General features: G+C 44.7%; 1 protein-coding gene across 1 annotated transcript; it reads left to right on the plus strand.

Moving 5' to 3' along the window:
* The first annotated feature begins 552 nt into the window (after window positions 1-552).
* Window positions 553-19,662, plus strand: LOC105938805 (CD82 antigen). Its single transcript, XM_012880705.3, has 9 exons — window positions 553-701; window positions 12,393-12,465; window positions 13,569-13,641; window positions 16,030-16,151; window positions 16,340-16,414; window positions 17,557-17,655; window positions 17,909-18,082; window positions 18,171-18,254; window positions 18,812-19,662. Exons 2-9 carry the CDS (start codon window positions 12,403-12,405, stop codon window positions 18,887-18,889), a joined length of 768 nt encoding a protein of 255 aa, XP_012736159.2. The 5' UTR covers window positions 553-701; window positions 12,393-12,402; the 3' UTR covers window positions 18,890-19,662.
* Window positions 19,663-21,092: the final 1,430 nt, after the last annotated feature.

Raw genomic sequence — 21,092 nt, forward strand, 5'->3', positions numbered from 1 at the left:
AAATTCTTATAAAGTTTATTTTTCTTTTTAGAGGGTTTCATTATTCCATGGGCCATCCAAGGTGTCTTATTGCCAGGGCTTTTGATTATTCCCCATTTTTGTTGGACAGTGTTTATTAATAACTAGGTAGAAATGCTTTGTATGCCTCATTCACATCTTGTGTATTATAAACATTATCCCAGCTTTATTTTATGAGATCAGTTCTGAAACTGTTTCTACTTTTAACATTTTCACATCCTAACTATTATTGTAAAATTTTCCTCATTACTTACATCCCAGTGATGTGTTATAAATGCAGCTAAATGATCAGTTATTAACCAAAAGCCCACTTTTAACTGTGTTTTCTAGTACGTTTATAAAAAATATTGTCGATCAATGTTGAACTTAAACGTTAAAAAGACAGAGATGATTAAAATGTCCTCACCAAACATGAGTGATCCACATTTAGTGACTAAAATGATAATATTGTGTTTTAGGAGCGCCTGGCAGGCTGAGGACGCTCCTGCAGTTCCTCCCTGCGCCACACGGGGGCAGCACACCGGAAGGGGGTTCCTACCTGCCAGTCCGCCTGCTGCCTCAGTCTGAGCGCACGCTGCCGCCGCCTCGCTGCTCCTGGGATCCACGGGTCAGAACCGCGCAGAACCCCGCACAGAACCCCGCACAGAACCCGCTTCTCTCCGCACCGCCACGCAGGACAACAGGTGAGCGACCCACGGGGATGGGGGTTCAGATCGGTTCCGTGCGTCCCGTGAACGTGGCTGCTCGGTTCAGAGATCAGGTTCGGATCGATCAGCGATCAAGGCTGGAGCGGACAGGTCGGTTCTGATCGGTTCGGGTCCGCGTCTGGCTGTAGGGGAGGACCGGGTTTCTCTCAGAGTTTCATCTGAAAACTTCTCAAAGTTCTGCTGAGGTCCAGTTAATTTGCTGCGACGTGAGCAAAGTTCTGGTCAAACTGAAACCGAATCCAAAGTCCAATCTGGCGGAGTCTGTTGGACTTTGGCCCAGACTGGAGACTGATCTGCCATCACGTCCCGGTTGTTCTGGTTCTGGTTTAGCCCGGAGAGGTTCTGGTTTGTGGGTCAACAGGATCCAACATGAAACTGAGGGTGGAGCTGCTGACTCCTCATCAGAACCTTTCACTGTGAAATGAGTTCTGATCCATTCTGCTGGGTTTCTGGGACCTGGTTCTGCCTCCTGGTGTCTCAGAGGCGGTTCTCCAGACAGCAGGAGGTCCAAAAGGTTTCAGGTTCTGTCTCCAGACTCCAGAAGAACCAAACATGTTAAACATGTTCAAGGTGAGGAGGTGGTTTCCTCCGCCACAGAAAGTAGTCCCTGAGGAGTGCCCCTAGGAGTGTTCCCTGCTGATCGGAGTCGGACCCAGTTTAGAGGTGGTTCTGTGACCCAGAACCCAGGATGGGGGTCCCTGGTTCTGATCAGGAACCTTCACAGCAAACATCTCTAACTTCTAATACGTCTGAATCAAAGCAGCAAAAACTGAAAATAGATTTAGGTGAGAAACGAAGTGAACCCAGTCCTGTTTGGACCTCCTCATCACAGCCATCCATTCCATCAGAACCATCAAACAGAAGTTGGACTTTACCCGACCAGAACCAGTTACCATTTCGGTCGCTGCTCCACTTTTTCCTCAAAGTTTAAGTTTGAGGATCTTTTTTAGATTTAACTCCCAGAAAGTTCAGCTTATAGCGTGACGACGGTTCTGACCCGGTAAAATATTCAGAACCTTTTGGGTTTAACCTCCGTTCGTGGCCATAGTTGCCTCTCCACAGGTCCAGTTTCTCCATCCAATCGTAGGTGTGTCCGTCTCCTTCCAGCTCACTGCTTCCTGTTTTCTGTCCAATCAGAGCCCAGGGTGCAGCGAGAGACACGCCCACTCTCCCATTCACTCCCAGTAGATCTCCCCCCCTGGTTCTGTGGAAACTGGACCTGAAGGTCGCTCATGAAGAACCAGCAGAAGGTTCTGACGCGTCTCTGCAGTTAAAACCGGTGATTCTGTTCTGGTTCTACGGTCCGTGTTCTGAGATCTCCTTCTCAGCTCAGGTTCTTCTAAGGAACCGTGTTTAAATGTTTGGTAGAGCTGCGAGTTTTTCGCTTTTCATGAGGGAGAGACACCCGGGAGTCTGGACCTCTCTGCGTCTTTTCCAGAACCACATCTAACCGTTTCTGGACGCTACGCACGTCACGCACGTCAAGGAGGAGCTCGATTTTTACGTTACGACGTGCAAATACAGCAAAATGTCATCAGCAAACGTTTGACGGCGGCTTCTAGGACCAGAAGTTTTATGTTCTGTACGTTTAACCGTTAAACCGTTAAACTGCTAGAACTGCTGAAGCCACAAAGGGACTCTTAATTCCCCTGCATGGGTTACATTTCAATAAATAAATAAATCGCTGCTAGGGCTGAACAATTAATCGCTTTTTCAATATAATTAAAAAAACGCAATTTCCAAATAGCAGAGTCTGCAATTTTTGGCTATTAGTGAATCAGACACGTCCATTAGGTGTCGGTAAAATGCTTAAAGTGGGTTTGCCTCCACATGGAAGGGAAGACAGTTGCAGACATAATCTAATCATACATAGCATTAAGTTCTGGTCAATCAGTTTAATACATAGACTTGCTTGTTGGTTGCACTTTATGTTCAACAAGGATAGATGTCCAAATCAACTAAAAGCTGTTCTCTTGAACAATATTCTGATTAATAGAAACATTATTAGTCGTTGTTTTCAAACATCTTTACTTAGAGGCCATTTTTGTTGCTTGTGGTTAACGCAGAGAAAAGTCAAAGTTGCAATTTTGGTTGAAATATATTGTAGGCAGAACGCAATCATTACTGCTCTGAGTTTAGATGCAACTAATCTGCACAGCAAAGAAAAAAATTGATTTGTTGTTTGTATATGTTTAAAAAGACATGATGAATTAAACTGTAAAAGAAAAAAAATCGCATTAAATCGCAATATTAAGAAAAAAAAATCGCAATTAGATTATTTTCCAAAATCATTCAGCCCTAATCGCTGCTGCTTCTTAATCCTGAAATTTACTGTGATTAAATAAAGTTTTCTAAGTCTAAGTTTAGAAATGTCTGATGGCGTTCATCTCTGGGAGCGTTTGGGTTTGACGTGGTTCTGTAACCTTCTGCTGGTCTTCTGAGTCACGCGGTGACGTCAGAGAATGTGGGGGGGGCAGCGGGGGGGGGGGGGGGGGTGTCGATGTTGGGGCCTGAAGCCAGCGCAGCGCTTCGATCTCTGCCTGGTGCCGCCCTGACCCGGTTTTATTCCAGCGGGCGGTGGTTCTGGTGGGGATGTGGGTCATGGCGTGTCAATAATTCATCCTGGAGCTGCTGCTGGACCTCTGGATGGAGGTCTGACCTAAAGCTGGAACGTTTGCTCCTCCAGGAGAACCGGCGCTGGTTCCTTCAGGCTGACGAGTCGCTGCGCTGCAGCCGGTTCTGTTGACTCACGCTCAGATGGGTTCTGAGACGCGCCCAGCTCTCAACCTGCTCGTCCCGTTTGCAGGAATGTCCCTGCAGGTAGTCTGAAGCTCCTCCTCTGGTCCATGGAGGACGTCAGGGACTTCAGAACATCTGGGTTTATGTCAGCCCCGCTGACAGAACTGGACCCGTCTGTGAGACGGAGGTCCAAGAACAGCGCCAACGCATAATAATATGTGGTTCCAAAATGCTCTGGCACCGTAGCCCAGATCCAGGTCCAGAACCGGGCTAAAAGTCCTAAACCAGCTCAGTTCCTGGTCTTAAACCCGTCTGAAACCAAAGGCCGGTCCGGTCAAAGTTCTGATGCCATCCAAACCGGGTCTCAGCCCTGTAAACATTAACCGAGCCGCTCAAGGTCCAGTTCTCCAGTCGCTCTGCAGCAGAGGAGTCCACACTGTAAGAAAAATACTGTAGAATTTACAGTAAATTACTGGCAGCAGGGTTGCCAGCTAGTTACTGTAAAATTTACAGTCAGGTTACTGTAATTTATTTACAGTTTTACTGTAATTTTATGATGAATTTACTGTAATAATTCTATTAGTTCTACTGTATTTTTTACAGTTAAACTCTGTTTTCTTTTCATTAAAGGAGCTATAAGTAAGACATTCGCTGTAAAAATCAATTCAATTCAATTCAATTTTATTTATATAGCGCCAAATCATGAAACATGTCATCTCAAGGCACTTTACAAAGTCAAGTTCAATCATATTATACAGATTGGGTCAGATTATACAGATTGGTCAAAAATTTCCTATATAAGGAAACCAGTTGATTGCATCAAAGTCCCGACAAGCAGCATTCACTCCTGGGGAACCATAGAGCCACAGGGAGAGTCATCTGCATTGTACATGGCTTTGCTGCAATCCCTCATACTGAGCAAGCATGAAGCGACAGTGGGAAGAAAAACCACCCATTAACGGGAAAAAAAACCTCCGGCAGAACCGGGCTCAGTATGAACGGTCATCTGCCTCGACCGACTGGGGTTACAGAAGACAGAGCAGAGACACAACAAGAGAAACAAAAAAGCACAGAAGCACACATTGATCTAGTAATCTGTTCTACATTAGATGGTAATAGCAGGTGAGCCGTCTTCTCTGGATGATGTCAAAGTTAACAGAACGCCAGACCAGGTGTACCTACTATGAAGAGAAAAGAGAGAGAACAGAAAGTTAAAGCAGAAATGACAACACATAATGCATAATTGAAGAACAGTAGAACTCAATATAGTGAGAAAATTAGATCCTGATATACTCCAGTAACCTAAGTCTATAGCAGTAAAACTATAAAGGTAGCTGAGAGTAACATGAGTCACTAGTTATAATTTTTGTCAAAAAGAAAAGTTTTAAGCCTAGTCTTAAAAGTAGACAGGGTGTCTGCCTCACGGACCAAAACTGGGAGTTGGTTCCACAGGAGAGGAGCCTGATAGCTAAAGGATCTGCCTCCCATTCTACTTTTAGAGACTCTAGGAACCACCAGCAGACCTGCAGTCTGAGAGCGAAGTGCTCTGTTAGGAACATACGGGGTAATCAACCCAAATCATTCTCATTTCAGTTCACTTCAATTTTATTTAGGAGGTCCACAAAGACGCCTTTCAGACGGTAATCAGTGACACCAGAACTTTCTGTGTTCACTTGCAAATGTTCTTTTCAAACAACAAACGTGACGTCATCCGTCGCCATGACGTCACGCGCTGCGAGGCGGGTTCTGGTAGAACCGGTCATCGGACATCACGGAGCCGCTTCAACCAAAACAGAACGAACGTTATTCTGTTGTTGGTGTCAAATAAATAAAATGCGTCTAAATTCTCAGTTTATTAGATGTTACGACTGTTTGTGACGTTTCTGCCACGTTTTCATCGTACATCTTGAACTGGATCCAGGCGTAGAACCCGGTCTGGGTTCCTGGTTCCGTGGAGCGCGGGTGTCGGGTTTCCTCCTTTGTTGCAGCAGGCAGTCGGACCTGAAAGCTGCTTTTGTGTCCCGCCGAGCCGGGCCTGAGGACGGAGGAGGTTCTCCGTGTTCTGGTGGGAACGGGGCGTGGAGAACCGCTCCTCAGCGCAGGTGTTCTGTTCGGGTCAAAGGAAGGAAGTAGAACGCCTCTTTGTCCGTCTCCCAGAGAGCTGGAGCTGTTCCTGGGAACAACAGCTGATTGTTGCTGCGGTACGATTCCCCGCAGCGACCGGTGACCTGGTCCCCGTGTTCTGCTGCCAGACCCGGCCGGACCGAATGGACCCTCAGGATCCAAAAGGTTCTGGACGTTCTCCAGGCGACAAGTCCACCCGTCTGTCCTCGGTCCATCTGTCTCTCGTCTTTCTCCGGTTTCTTCTCGTCCTTCCAGTCTTCCTGTCTTTGTCTCTCTGGTCTTTGCAGACATAGAAACTCTAGAAGCTCTTCTTCTCCTCCATAAACTGGTGGTGAACTTTTAAAGTCTGACTTCCTGGACGGCAGAGACGTCTTTGCCTCTGATGCTGAGGACAGAACCAGAGTCGTTTCTCTGCAGCTTCTTCTTCTGCAGCTTCTTCTTCTGCAGCTTCTTCTTCTGCAGCTTCTTCTTCTGCAGCTTCTCCCCTCATGAGGTCACTTCCTGCTCGACTTGGAGCTGGAGCTGCTTGGCCTCTTCACAGAACTTCTTCAGAACTGTTTGAGCCGACTGTACAGAACTCGGTTCTGAAGAACTGCATCATTACTTGTGTGAGATTTCATGACCGGATCAGATGGGCCCCGGGCCCCTCTGCCCCCCCTCCAGCACCACAGTTCTACTGTTCAGAACCTTTCTGTCACTGAATGAAGACAGACGCTGTTTTAGTTCTGGTTCTGAAGCTGGTTCTGGTTTTATTGGACTGTCCCATCATCGGCCCGGCTCGGCAGGATCTTTCTGGGATCACGGCCGTCTGATCTGTTCCAAACTGGATTCTGCTCCATGAAGCAGCGAACAACAGTTGCCGGTTCCTCTGAATCCCCTAAGGGCCTTTGAGCAAACCGGTTTTCAGCCCCACGTGACGTGGAGGCAGGCTGTTGTCAGCCTGGCTGCAGGTGAAAGCTGATGCTATCTCTGCAGCTTCAGTCTGGGTGGCGTCATGCTGCAGGCGCCTGGCACCGCTGGAGGAGGAGCTCAGATGAAGGCGTGCTGATTGGACTCGTCTGTGGGTTTGTGTGATCGTGCAGCACTGAGCGGCTGATCAGAAACAGGAAACAGACGTCGGTTTTGTTTCTGTTTGTTGTAGAAGTTTCTCTGGGTTTCCAGATTTACTCCAGACGTCCTGCAGCTCTGGAGCAGAATCTGTTCTGCTGACTCCAGTAGAAGTGGAGTAAAGCAGCAGAATTTAACGCTCAGCTGGGAGTTAGAGGAAGAAAATTAAGTTTCTCTGCAGATTTTAATCTTCTGGAATGTCAGTTTTGACTTTAAAACACAATCAGATCGAAGATCTTTTCTCCTGTAAAAACTCACCTCCTTGTTTTCCATCAAACCTCCAGTGTCTCAGAGTTTGGTGACGGTGACGCATCAAACTGGATTAGTTTTCTAAATAGCTGTTTACATGCACAAAATTTCACGATCGCTTTAGATTATCGGATTGTACCGTTTATTAATCCCATCATAATGTGAGTTTTTATGCTCCTGGCTTTATTCAGAATAGAACCACTCTGACATGTACAGTTATCAAATTCTCCTTAAAAAACACAGAAGAAGAAGAACTTCTGTCTTTGCTAAACTACAAAAATACTAAACAAGCAGTTTTATACGTCTTCTGAGCGCCCAGGATGAACTTGTTCTAATTACAGCTGAAATGTTACTGAGTAAGTAACAATTTTGAGCATTTATTTTTTAGAACAGATTTTATCAGGAGCTCCGACAGTTTAGCTTCCAGACGTATTTCCACCGCTCACCAACGCAGAAATACGTCACATTTACGTCAACAGATTTTCATATCTTCTACAGACATGAATTGTTTAAAGACAATCATTTAGAAACAGACCAATAAACGTTTGCTCTAATCGTGGCCTGCAGTGCAGCAACGGAGACTCTCAGCCTCCCTGCAGCCACGCAGCTCAGCTATGACCTGCTGCTGCGAGATTAAACTCTGCTAACATGTCGAGTTCAGCAGAAAAACACGAGAATCTCCTTATCGACAAGATGAACACAGAGGCGACGTTGGGTGGAACTTTCCTTGTGAGGCAGACGGACGAGAAAAGAAAAGCTAAATGATGCTACAAGCTAACGGTACCAGCTAACGGTACAAGCTAAGCTACAAGCTAACGGTACTAGCTAAGCTACATGCTAACATCGCACGCTAAGCTACAAGCTAGCACTATAGGCTAATGCTACATGCTGAGCTACAAGCTAACATTGCATGCTAAGCTACAAGCTAGCACTACAAGCTAACGCTACAACACCGATGTCTGAGAGCAACGTAAAAAGGTCCATAAAGCTTCTGATCTGCAGCAGTGAAGCAGTAAACCTCCCGGATGACGCAAGCTAACGGTAGCTGGTTTGATATTAGCTTGACGGAGACAGAAGGACCTACAGAACCCCAAAGAACGGGTTCTGTAGGTCTGAACTTCCCTGTTGACCTTCCGCTCTCCTACGGTGCAAATCAGCTTCACAGCTAAACAGAGGAGTTCTGTTGGAGCCAGACTGAAGCTGGCAGAACCAGAACCAAGAGCAAACCTGCCCTGCTTCTGTTGTTTATCACTGAGGAAAGTTCTTCATTGACCTGATTTTATGGTGAACATATGTTCTGTCTGGACCCGATACCGGTCGCCGACCCGGGCCCGGCTCTGATAGAGTCCCGTTTTTAAAACCAGTAACGTTTTCCGTGCCCCTGAGTTTCTATAGGTCAATGCGATGCTGTAGAAAGTAGGGAAGTTGTTGTTATATGAAGTAGCTGTGGCTCACCTGGTGGAAGGTACAGGAGCGCCACCTACAGGCGTTAAGGTACCGCTGCAGCTGAAGAACCGAGCAGTTGGATCAGCTGACTGCCGGTTCTGCCTGACCGATGACCAGCTAAAATCTGCTAAGAGCAGAACCACAAAAACGGTGGAAAGTTCTGCTCAGCCCGGACACAGCCTAACCTCTCCCTGTTTCAGAACCCAGAACATGGCTGACTGCAGTGGGTCGGGACCGTGTTTGGTATCAGAACAATAACTGTTGCTCTTCTCTGTTAAATCGGTTTTGTTGCGATAAAACTGAGGATCTGTGATGTTTCTATCAGAGGTCCAGACTCATGCCTGCTGTTTGCTGATTGTTCTGGTTCTGACCCGTCTCGTGGACGTGTCACCTCAGTCTAGCTGTTGTGTTCCAGTGTTTTCAGGCTGTAAAAGTATCTCATGCTTCCAGATCAGAGCCGACAGGTGACCCAGTTCCAGCTCCTGTGTGAACTGGGTCAGAACCGGGTTCGTCCTCCTCACAGTGGACTCTGGGCTTCACTTTATCTGCTGGTTGTTGGCCTGAAGCTGTTTTTAGGTCTCTGCTGGTTTTAGTTTAAACATCACAGATTCCAGAACCGCTGACTAAAGATTTAACCAGAACCTCGTGTCCATTCCCAGCTGCAGTTTGGACCACTTCTGCTTTCCTGTCCCCAGCTGCAGAATCTCTGTCGTTTTCTTAAACCACTGGAGCTTTGCCAACAGAACCAGAACCTAAAGCTGGAGCTCTAGGTTCTGGTTCTGTTGGAAGGCGACATAATCAGCTGTGGAGGCCGGACCGCTGCTCTTCTTCCTCAATTCTCACAGGAGGAAGAGTGAAATGTCAGAGCGTTAAACAACAATCAGAACAGAGACATTTCGGTCTTATTCAGGAAATAAATGAAGATTTTAAAGCTGTTTTCTTAAAGAAATTAGTTGATTAAAAGCAGAGGTGGGTAGTAACTAGTTACATTTACTCACAAGGTACTTTTAGAAGTAGTTTTACGGCATTCTACTTTTACTCCAGTTAAAATACTCTACCCACCTCTGATTAAAAGTTTTAGTCTAAACTCGCGTTCTGCACTGATAAGCTATCTGTGGTTTTTCTAAAATATAATGCTGATATCGACCCAGTTACTCAGAACCGCTCCATTCTTGTTACCTGTTTGTGCTTCTTCAACTTTAACTTCTTCATGCGGTCGCAGCTTCCACACCGAAGAGCGGGCTCATAGCGGCAAAAGGTCAGATTTGGTTGTTTCTGAAGCGCTGGGCGCCGGTTCTGGTCAGCCAAGCTAAAAAATCGTCTGATTCTGGTCGTGATCCAGTTCCTGATCCAGTTCCTCGGTGCATCTCATGAAGTCATGTGACTGATTTTAAGTAGTATTGCACCGATACCAGTATCGGCCGGGGCGCCGATACCGCACTAAAATGGTGGTATCGGTATCGGCGAGTACCAACAAATAGGTCACAGATACCATTTTGATGTTTGTATGTCACTTGAACGCAGCCTTTTCTCTCCCGACACTCACTAGTTCTAGTGGATTCACTTTGTATTAGTCTGTTTTCCTGCTTTAATAAGGTAGCAGCTTGACAAAGCCATGATAGCATTATTTTACATCCAAGTAGAATGCTGTTTTTCATATATACACACACACATAAATTTCAAAGTAATGGTATCGGTATCGGGGCCAAAAAATGGCATCGGCGCAACACTAATTTTAAGTTTCACTTGTAAATGTTTTTAATAGGAATGCACGACATCGGTACTGGCCAATGTTAGTCAATTTTTAACTTATTGGTATCGGTCCGATAAGTAAAACTGGACTAATATTAACAACGGATGTTTATTTCCATGTAGCGTTTCAGGAGGAGGGGAGGGAGTCGGTCATGTGGATTGTGGGTTTTTTAAATGAAGCTGAAATGCGATGTCAGCGTTTTTCACGTGTTGAAAGACGAAAACAAAAAGCAGCATGTAAGTCTAGACTATAACTAACAATAAAACATTAGTTTAAAAATAGTTTTCAGTCAGTACAAAATTTATTTATACACACACATTGGTAAATATCGGTTATCGGACATAGCAGCAATATTAATATCGGACCTCGATATCGGCCCAATTTATCGAATCGGTGCATCTCTAGTTTTTAAGATCCTCGTAGAAATCTTTATTCAGTTTGAATCATTTCCAGTTAAAGCCTGAACTAAAACATAGAGGAGAAAACGGGTCACGGGTCTGAGCTGGTGTCTCATTAAAAGGTTCATTAAGCTCCATTATTATCAGATTCTTGATGTTTTTTATATTCCCCCAAACAAAATCTAACCGAAAAATCTTATCTGTTTATTATCTGATTATTTTACTTCCTGTAAAGTAGCTTTGAGGAGCTCAGAATTAATTTTTTTTTGTAACTTTCTTTGTAACTTTCAGGAGATTGACTATTTTCACCAACTTCTGACCCAATTATATTTAAAAGAAAACAATAAACAATTTTAATTGTTAGCTTTATACATATTATATTTATATTTCATGCCCACAGTGCAGGAAGTGACTAAATCCCGTCTGATGGACTCAGAAAGTTAAAGCAGATTATGGTCTGTAGTTCCATCAAATAAAAAGTGAATTATTCTGGAGAGCCAAAGGTTTAAAGCTGTTTGAGTCTTTGTTCTGGGTCCAAACCCGCTTTGTTCTGGTTTTACTCCATGATACCCCCCCCCCCCCTTCCTGAACGGTCCAGTAACCCATTTACAGTGAAACTGGGTCGGCTGCAGGGCCTCCAGATTTCCATGGATTTATCGGACAGTAAAGGACGTCACCGTGGTGCGTTCAGGACGGGTTGGATTTTGCACAATCAGTCGTGTAAATGGATGCTGGCTCGTTTTCAGGCCGGTCTAAACGGATCGCCTGCAGCAGCCAACCTGGAAAACACGCGTCGCTGGTTTTAACGGGAGCGTTTCCATAATAAACCAGTGGAGCCGCATGTTTGCGGTGGTTTCTACGTGAGCTCACGTTCTGCACTCACTCTAGAGATGTTAAACAAACGGTGACATTAAACACGTTTCTGCCTCTGATGGACTAGAAAACATTAAGCTCCTGAAGATAATCAGGAGTTTTTGTTTTTAAAATACTTAAACAGAAATTTCTCAGCCTGATCGCGGCTGTTTTAAAGATATTTTAGATACTAATTAATATTTCCTTATTTATTTGACTCGTTGCAGAACAGATTGGCTGATTTTAAAGAAATGGGAAATTTTAGACTATTTTTAACTCAACTTTAGCTCAGCTTGCAACAGGAAGCGTTTATTCTGATTCTCAGACAGAGAGAATAATCAGTTTTCTGTATTTCTGCTATTTTAAACTAAAGCCGTGCTGAAGATGTTTTAAAGAGGAACTTGGGTCAAACTTTAATAAATCTGTCGTTTGTCTCCGTGTCTCTTCCTGAAAGGACACGTGTCCTCCGTCCGTCTTTTTTCCTGTCGGTGCCCCCCAGAACCCACCGATCAGAACTTTCCTCTCAGAACCTCCTCAGACGTTGGACCGACCTCGGCGTGGAAACGTTGCAGCTTGTGCCCAACCCGAACGTTTTCCCTTCGTTTTTAATCACATCCCTCCTTCTCTGTCTAATCTCCTTCCAAGGCGACCGGCATAATCCTCCAAAGGGTTCTGGTTCCGCCGTTCTGACCGTGTTCTGCAGCTTTTCTCCTGATTCGTCATGTCTTTTCATGTTCACTAGTTTAGGTCGGGTTTATAATAATAATAATAAGAATACATCAAACTTATATTTGGACACTTTACAAAACAATTTAAAAACACATAAATATACAGAAAAGCAAGTTTAAATAGGTGGCTTTACTGATTAATGGTTAAATCTCTCCCTAAAGTCCAGTTTTCTGGACCCCCGCCCCCCGGTTCTGACCATGATCCTCCAGCCCAGTTTATTCTTCTCGCCTGACGGAAACCTGTGTTTCTCTCTTGGTCTCATGTCTGCAGATAAAACACGATGGGGAAAGGCTGCCTGACCGTCAGCAAGTACTTCCTCTTCCTCTTCAACCTCATCTTCTTCGTGAGTATTTCTGCTGCCTGACTCTGAGCACCAGAGACGACTGAAGGCAAATGTTGCTGCGTTTTAAACTGTTTGCAGGAGGAAATAACAGAAGTTTTTTCTTTCCATTTTTCTTCATTGTGTTCTGTTAGGTTTTTACTGCATGACTGTAACGTGGAACAAAAATAACAGTTTAAAACATAAAATTACTAGTAAAAACTTGAAAAGTGTACGTTTGTATTTAGCCCCTTTACTTTGATACCACTCAAAAAAATCCAGTGATTTAGGTCCAGTTTACACGACGAGGATCCGCTGAAAATTAGACTTTAGTTTTCTTTCTGTTAACAACGTTCTAATTACGATCTCCGTTTACGCGGCTTGAACCTGGTGTAATTCCCATGCCGCACCACTAGAGGCGCTGTGGTCCCTGAAACTGGGTCTGTACGGTTTAAACTGATAACATTTTGAGGTTGGCAGAGAATAAAGTTTTCCTGCAGACAGACGATGATTTTCTGGTTCCCCCTGCCACGAGCTGATGTTCCCTTGGGCAACGCACTCCAGCCCAAGTTGTTGTGTGATGTTAGTGAACAGGACTGGGTTAAGGTGGCTCTGAATAAATTCAGTCCATTTTAAGGGTGTGAATACTTTTTCTGTCCTTCAGACCGTCAGCGTGAGAATTTGTGAGCCGTGTTCTTGTCTTTAGAACCAGAACATGTGGCTGTTTTAGCATAAAAATACATTTTCTGGTTAGATTTCAGCTTCAGTCGCCTCCAACTTGGACGCCGCTCATTCCAGGTGTTTGTTGCCAGGTTACCATGGCGACTCCATCCTCCACCTGTGAACCTGTGAGCTCCTCAGCAGCGTCTTTAGGGTCTGGAAACATCAAGTCCTGATTGGACATCTTTGCTGTTCATGTTAAGATAAAAGGTTCTGCAGGGTTTGTAGTTAGAATCCCGCTGTTAAATAAACCAATAAAACCTGAGGTCTGACTTAACCGTGTTGTTTTACTGCTACCAGCAGGGATGGGAAAAAAAACACAGTCCACGTTTTTACCCCGATCTGATCCGGTCCACGTTTTCTGAACCAAAGGTGAGTCTGACTCTGTTTCTGTCTTCTGTGTCCAGCTGTTCGGGGTCACCATCATGGGCTTCGGACTCTGGCTCCTCCTGGACAATCAGAGCTTCATCGTCTTCCTCAGTGAGTGTCCGATCAGGTTTTCTGTCAGCTTGGGGAACCCGTTGCTGTGAAAATGTCTTTCATGTTCTGGGAACCAGTAGAACCAGCTTTCTCTGTTGGTTAAGTCTCATGAGGCATTAATAACATTTATTTTACCAGAAGATGGAATGTTAACGTCTCAGGGACTTTTAGCTGCATCACGATTGATGCAGTCCTTGGTTGTGATAATTAGAAAGAAATGCAGCGATCAACCTTCAATTAAATTTTATTTATATAACATCAATTAACATCATATCATCTCAAGGTTCTTTCCAGAGTCAGACTCCATCAGATCCTCCAGGCTGGTGAGAAAGTTTCCTCTCTAAGGAAACCCAGCAGGTTGCATCAAGTCTCTCCAAGCAGCATTCACTCCTCCTGAAAGAGCGTAGAGCCACAGTGGACAGTCGTCTGCATTGTTGATGGCTTTGCAGCAATCCCTCATACTCAGCATGCATGAAGCGACAGTGGAGAGGAAAACTCCCCTTTAACAGGGAGGAGAACCTCCAGCAGAACCAGGCTCAGTGTGAACGCTCATCTGCCTCCACCCACTGGGGCTTAGAGAAGACAGAGCAGAGACACAGAAAGCTCAGAAGCTCACATTGACCCAGGAGTACTTTCTATGTTAGAGAAGACAGAGCAGAGACACAGAAAGCTCAGAAGCTCACATTGACCCAGGAGTACTTTCTATGTTAGATGGTAATAGTGGATGATCTGCCTCCCCTGATGATGTCACAGCTAACAGAACGCCAGACCAGGTGTACCTTCTATGAAGAGAAAAATGACAGAGAACAAAAAGCTAAAAGCTGAAATAACAACAAACAATGCAGATTGGAGAGCAGTAGGAGAACTCAGCAGAGAGAGAGAAATAGACCCTGATGTCCTCCAGCAGCCTAAGCCTATAGCAGCATAACTATAGAGGTGCTATCAGTCTGAGGAGGTCTGCGGGTCTAAAAGAGGTTCTGGAGCGGCGGAGGAAACGCAGTTTTCGTTTATCAGGGTTTGAGGTCTAAAATGGGCCTGAAATAGCCGAGCTCTTGTGTGAATGAAGGGCTGTGGAGTTTATCAGAGCGGGACTGTGGAAGGGATGGCGTGAAAGAGACGGCAGTGTCAGCGGGACACAGAGGCTCTGAGGCGACTCCATGCAGAGTGATAGAGACGAACACTGAGCGAGTGTAACGGAGAGGGAACAGAGCAGCCGGCGTCACTGAGGACGTTTGTCCGCTCAGCAGGTGTCCTCCGTCTCACACTGGGTCCTTTCTGCTCCGTCCGCCATCAGCATGCATCACATCACCGCCTCGCTCATCCCTCGGCCCACTCCGCATCACCGCGGGCCGGCGCCGGGGCCCGACCTCAGGGATGCGGTCATACCGCGCAGACGGCGCGCAGCGGGGCTGCCCGGCGCTGTGCCTGCTCATAAATAAGGCGTATTGATGGTTTTATGCAGAGCAGCAGTTATGGGTGGAACCGTGACGTCCGCCGTGGATCAGTGAGCCGCTGGAGCGTCGTGTCACGGTTCCTCTGTGACGCTTTCTGGTTTAAAAAGGGTTCGTGCAGATTCCAGTTTGTTTATTTTCTAGTTTTCCTGTTATAAACGGGTTCTAATTATTTATATTAGAAGCTGTTTGAAAGAACCAGCGCAGAAAAGGAGAGTTTTGCCATTTTAAATCATGAATTAATTTAAGATTTGGAGTTCCCCAAAGCTCCTAACTTGGTCCATTAGACTTTGGTTCCCAACATGTTCTTGGTGGGCTCAACTTTTAACAAATGGGTTCCCAGATGTGAAGTTTTCTGTTGATGTAAACACAAAAAAACGGCTCGTTTTGAAGGCGTTAGGACTGGAATCCTGAAGTGATCCTTTATAAAAATAAATCTCAGTATCATTTCTCTAACAGAAGTGATACTGGGCCTGGAGAATCTGATGTGTATGAAAGCTGCAGCTGCTTTTCTCACTCTGATCTTTCTCTTAAAGAACAAATGAAGGTTTCTGTCAGCTAAGGGTCCCTGCTTAGGTCAAACCATTTGTCTTTGCTGAAAAATTAGCTGAGTGTGATTCTATAGATCAGATGTTCTCAGTCCCAGTCCTCGGGGTCCGGTGACCTGGAACCGTTAGAAGTGTTTTGGCCACTCAAAGTTTTCCAGGTTGTTGGAAAAGCGTCTCTCACTGATTATCTCCATAACCCAACCTTAGCTAAACAGAAGAAACACGATCCATCATCTGGTTTCTGGGCCGATAATCCTGGAAATCATCTTCAGAAACGATTGAAAACACAAACAGGAAGAAAAGCCAGAGGTTTGATTAGTGGAGCAGAACCGCTGCTGGTCCGGTTCTCTCCTGTGCTCCTGGTTCCTAACATCTCTGCTGCTCCTCAGATAACTTCCCGTCGGTGAAGGCGGGCTGCTACACCCTGATCGCCGTCGGAGCCTTCGCCACGCTCATGGGCTTCGTCGGCTGCATCGGAGCCATCTATGAGATCCGCTGCCTGCTGGGCCTGGTGAGTCTGCAGATTATCTCCTCACACCCTGAGCTTTGGGTCCATCAGGATTCAGGCTGGAAAAGCAGAACAGTTTGACTGGAAAGAGTGGAACCCGATGCCGGCGCCTTTTTTAGCCTTTAAACCGGGTTCTGGATCAAAGAGTTAGCGGTTTGTTGTCTGACAGTCGTCTTCCTCCTCTTCCTCAGTACTTCACCTGCATCCTTCTGATCCTGCTGGCTCAGATCGCAGCTGGCGCTCTTATCTACTTCAAGAAGGACGAGGTGAGTGATGTCACTTCCTCCTCGCTCATTTTAAACTTTGGATAAATATCTAGAAGATTTATTGTAATTTTAATTCTGTTTATGTGTTTTAAAATAGAACTTTAGCTAAAACAGGATGTTTTAGCTAAAGTTGGGATGTTCTTTTTTGTGTAAAAGTTTAGTTTCCAGCTTTATGACAAGAAATATAGATCTAAAGAAAAATTACTTTTAATGTTGTTGCAATTATTCCATTAAACAGATAATTTGGTTCTTTCTTCTTTTAGCCGAAGGCACTAGGAGCCATTTTATAAACTGCAGGTTGCAGATCTAGAAGTTTTACTTTCTCTTCCCGGAAATGTTGATTTCATCTGGCAGGTTGTGGCTAGAGCCTGATTGGTCGGTGATCACATGACGCAATGAGCTGACGATGCTTGGGCGCCCCCTGCTGTTTAGACCGAGACGTTTCAGTTGGACGTTTCGTGTCTGCTGTGTGTTTTTCACACTGGTTAAAAAAATAAAAATAAATAATAATTTAAATACATAAAATCTGTTTTATTAATAGTTGTTTTATTATGTTTATCTCAGATTAAATGGACTTTTTTTTGTCCTTGAGATGACGTTGTTGTGAATCTGACTTTAATAATATCCAGGATAATTTAATCTTTAATCAGGAAAATAAATACATTTTAATTACTATTCAATAAAACAATACACAAATAAAAAGAAAAAAAATATAAAAATAAATACATTTATTCAAATAAAGTAAATTAAATAAAACAAATAAAAAATCTTCACAAATAAAAAATTAATAAATATGTAAATGAAATGTAAAGTAATATTAAATAACAGTAATTTCTTATACAGACAATGCAGAAATAAAAAACAGGATACAAGCTGAATAAAGCGATATAATGAGTTACAATTAAAAAAACAAACCAACCAAATTTGTTTGGGTAGAAATAAAAGAATAAGAAAATAAATTCAGAATGAAATGGTTTCAGCTAAAACGTGACTGAAGGTTATTTTCAGAACTTTCAGTTTTATTTTGGAGATAAATAATAGAAAATGATTTTGTTAAAATCTCATCCGTCGGTACCAAAGACCTGCAGGGTGACAGTCTGCAGCTGGTTCTGGTCCGTTTCTAACTTCCTGTTGTCTTTCAGCTGAACACCGAGATGTCCAAGATCGTGGTTAAGGTTCTGGAGGATTACTCCGGCAACGAGTCGAGCACGGAGACGGCCTGGGACCACATCCAGCAGAAGGTGAGTTCTGATCCAAACAGTCCCAGACGGACCGACCTGGAAACCGTGAACCTTTTTTAATTATCAGCGACAGACGCTATTAACGATATTTCATGCATTTTGTTAATTGGTCGTTTTTAAAATGTAATTTTGTTCTAACAAATGGCAGAACATTGTTCCTTAATTGGATCTTAATTACTTAACGAGCCGTCGTTGTTTATATGGAGGCCGATCGGGTGAAACCTGTTGATGAGCTTTGATTCTCCTGACGCAGATGAAATGCTGCGGCTGGAACAACTCTGCGGACTGGAACACCAACACGGTGATCCAGAACAGCTCCGGGGTTCTGTACCCCTGCTCCTGCCACGACGCCTCCCTCGATCCGGACAAGCAGCGCGAAAGCGGGTTCTGCGAGGCTCCGACGACCAGTTGGCCCGTTTACCTCGCGGTACCGAGCATCTTTCAGTACTCTGAGCCGTGTGCCGCGACCCGGCTGACTCCCTCACTGATTCCCCCCCGCCTGTGTTCTGCTTTAGGGATGTTCTGAAAGCGTGGAGAACTGGATCGTCACCAACATGGCCGTGGTGCTGGGGATCTGCGTCGCAGTGGCTTTTATCGAGGTACGCGGCTGAGGCCACCAGAACCGCACAGAACCTGTTAAAGTTCTGCATCTGCAGCAGATTGTATGGAAACATCAGCGACCCGATTTGACCCTGAACTGCTTAAACCACCAAGAACTCATCTGCATTGTTGTAAACTGCATTATTCATGGATCAGCAGCAGCTAGAAATCTGCCCTGTTTGCTTTAACTCAGGAACTTTATTGCATTTATAAAATCCGTTAGAATAAACCAAACTGTGGCTGTAATCTGTTTTCCCCTTTAATTTGCTGTAAAATAATTTATTCTCTCAAAACTAAATGTTAATGTTAAGATAATAAAACTCCAGAACAGCTGACTAAAAATTAATGGAAATCTGAGTAGAAAACTCTGGAGTTTGGATCTTAAATCTACATATTTCTGTACGGGTCGCTGTGATATCCAGCAGCATAGTTCCAGCAGGAAGCAGCAGGTCTGATGAATCTTTCAGAAGGCGTTTCTGATAAAAATGGTGCATAAAACCGTCACATGTCTGTGATTTAATCCTGTGATTTAATCCTGTTTTTCTTGTGTTTTCAGCTGCTGGGGATGGTTCTGTCCGTCTGCATGTGTAGAAACATCCAGACGGAGGATTACACCAAGGTGCCCAGATACTGAGGCTCTGCACACCAACTTCCCTTCATTAAGCCGAGAAATGACCCCGAGAAAGAGTTGAATGAGTTGTTGTGGTAGATAAGGAGTATTTTCATTGTTTTGTTGGTTTTTATCTTTTGTCAGATTAGTTTCCTTTAAGCACTTTAGAAACTTTTTTGTAGTTTTACGCCTAAGATCAGAACAATGCTGAAAATTAAATTGAAATGAGAATTAGTGTTTAAATTAAAAACGGAGCAGCTCCTTCAGGTCCAAAGTGTGGGGCTGTAGCGCCCCCTGGTGGCGCGGCGCTCCTTTAGTTCCCCTCCACGCCTGGATTGACCCGTTTGTCTGCCAAGGAGGACGTGCTTCCTGCTTTTTGGTTTTTATACGCCCTGACATGTTGTTGGTACTCTGTACATATTTTTAGTGAATATTTGTATGACTTTGATTCTGCCGGCGTTTCTCTGTCTGGGGTTTTTTGTGGTACTAAACTTACTGGTTTCCTGTTTACAGCAAATAAACGGCTTTGTTTCAGCTTTACGAGCATTTTAACCCTGATTGTTCATGTTTTGGTGTAAAACTGACACAAAGGAATATTTTTGGGAAGAGAAGCAGCTAAACCTTTGAGCCACGCTGTATTTTCTAAAGCAGAATTTTCTGGATTAAGAAATATTCAATTAACTTTACGATAACCTGCGAAGTGAAGCTGAGCCTTCTGCGGTCGTTAATACAGACTCACAGGTTTTGTTCTGTCATTTGTAATAATAAATAAAGTGAATAAAGTCACATTTTGGGTTTATTGTTGTCTTTCTGATGTAGATGATGTAAAAACATTGATTTTTACTCCTGCTGGAGCTTCTCCTGGTGTAGGAGCTGAATCGGGTCAAAGATCCAGGTCAAAGATCCGGGTCTCCATCGCCAAGCAGAAGAGCCGGTGACTCCCGAAGCCCACAAAGCTGACAATTAAAGGAACATTTATTAATTAGAGTTTAACATAATACATTTTATTTGTAATGCACTTCACATTTAAAAAGAAAACCTCAAAGTGCTATAAGTGAGATTATCAGGCAGATGAAAACATCAATTTGTAAATAGTGCAGCAGCGTTATTGTGTAAGGTTAGAACTCGTAAGTTCTGCTAAAAATAAATGTTTTAGTCCTTTTTTTAAAAGTCTGCGGTTCTGGTGTTAATGACGTTAACAGCAGCAATAACTCCAGGAACAGGAACGGTTCTGACAGTTCTCCCGGGTCACTGGTACCATGAGGCGGTGCCAGTCCAACCAGGACGGTTCGTCTCTCAGCGCATAAATCCAGACGAGGCGCTTATTCTGTAATTCTGCAGCTAAATGCTCCTTTTCTGGTTTCTGAGAGAATCTTTAAAAAGAACCGGGCTTCAGTGACCCGAGGCGGCTGCAGAAATGATCCGCTGGGTCCGAACGCTCGGCTCCCAGAGGAGAAGCTTCGGTTCCCCGGTTCTGTTCGGACTTTGGTTCTGTGGCTGACCCGCTCAGCTGGACCTTTGGTTTAAAAAATGAAGCTTTTTAGAGTCGGCCTCTCCTTTATTTTCTGATGCTTTGGTTTTAACCAGTAAACTGAGTCCTGCAGGTCCAATCCAGTCGGTGCCGAGGCCGGCGGCTCGTGTTCTGATCCATAAACCTTCCACCATGACAGATCTGAAGACTGAAGTCGTGCTGACTGGTACCTTTAAATGTTCCGGCGGGCTGAGGCCCAGACTGAGGCTTCTTCTGGGACTCAGCAGCCTCCTGAACAGCTGGACGTCGTAAACAAGCCTCGACACTTGAGCTTTTCCCTTCCTCACATCAATCAAAGCTGATTTATTCCAATCACAGCTCCAGAACCGCAGCCCTTGATGCCTGAAGCGCCTCCTGCGGCCCTGTGAGGGCGTCACGCTGCAGGGGACGATGTGAGGCCGACGGTTTGCGTGACGTCAGGGAGAACGTTCTCTGCAGGAAGGATGAAACAGGCTTTTCTGACCTTGATGCGCCTTCACTGAGCAGAAAACACCAGAACATCTCATGACTCTGCAGGTAAACACCAACGTCTGCAGGAGGTGACCCGTTCCTCCCTCCTTACAGCTTCTCTTCCTGACCCGGTCAGAGCTCCGCTGGTTCTGCTGATTCTCTCTGTGTCTCTTCATTGGCTGAAAACATCTAAAAGCTTCAGGGCTGAGTTTAAAACCAGCTTTATAGACGTCCCACCTGCTTTTG

Source organism: Fundulus heteroclitus, chromosome 4 (assembly GCF_011125445.2).
Source record: "Fundulus heteroclitus isolate FHET01 chromosome 4, MU-UCD_Fhet_4.1, whole genome shotgun sequence".
NCBI classification, from domain to species: domain Eukaryota; kingdom Metazoa; phylum Chordata; class Actinopteri; order Cyprinodontiformes; family Fundulidae; genus Fundulus; species Fundulus heteroclitus.

Excerpts from the sequence above, each read along its gene's own strand:
- LOC105938805 (XM_012880705.3), top strand. The coding sequence starts at position 12,403 with ATGGGGAAAGGCTGCCTGACCGTCAGCAAGTACTTCCTCTTCCTCTTC. Across the intron at positions 16,152-16,339 it reads TCCGCTGCCTGCTGGGCCTG|TACTTCACCTGCATCCTTCT; the intron begins GTGAGTCTGCAG and ends CCTCTTCCTCAG. Across the intron at positions 18,083-18,170 it reads GTTGGCCCGTTTACCTCGCG|GGATGTTCTGAAAGCGTGGA; the intron begins GTACCGAGCATC and ends GTTCTGCTTTAG.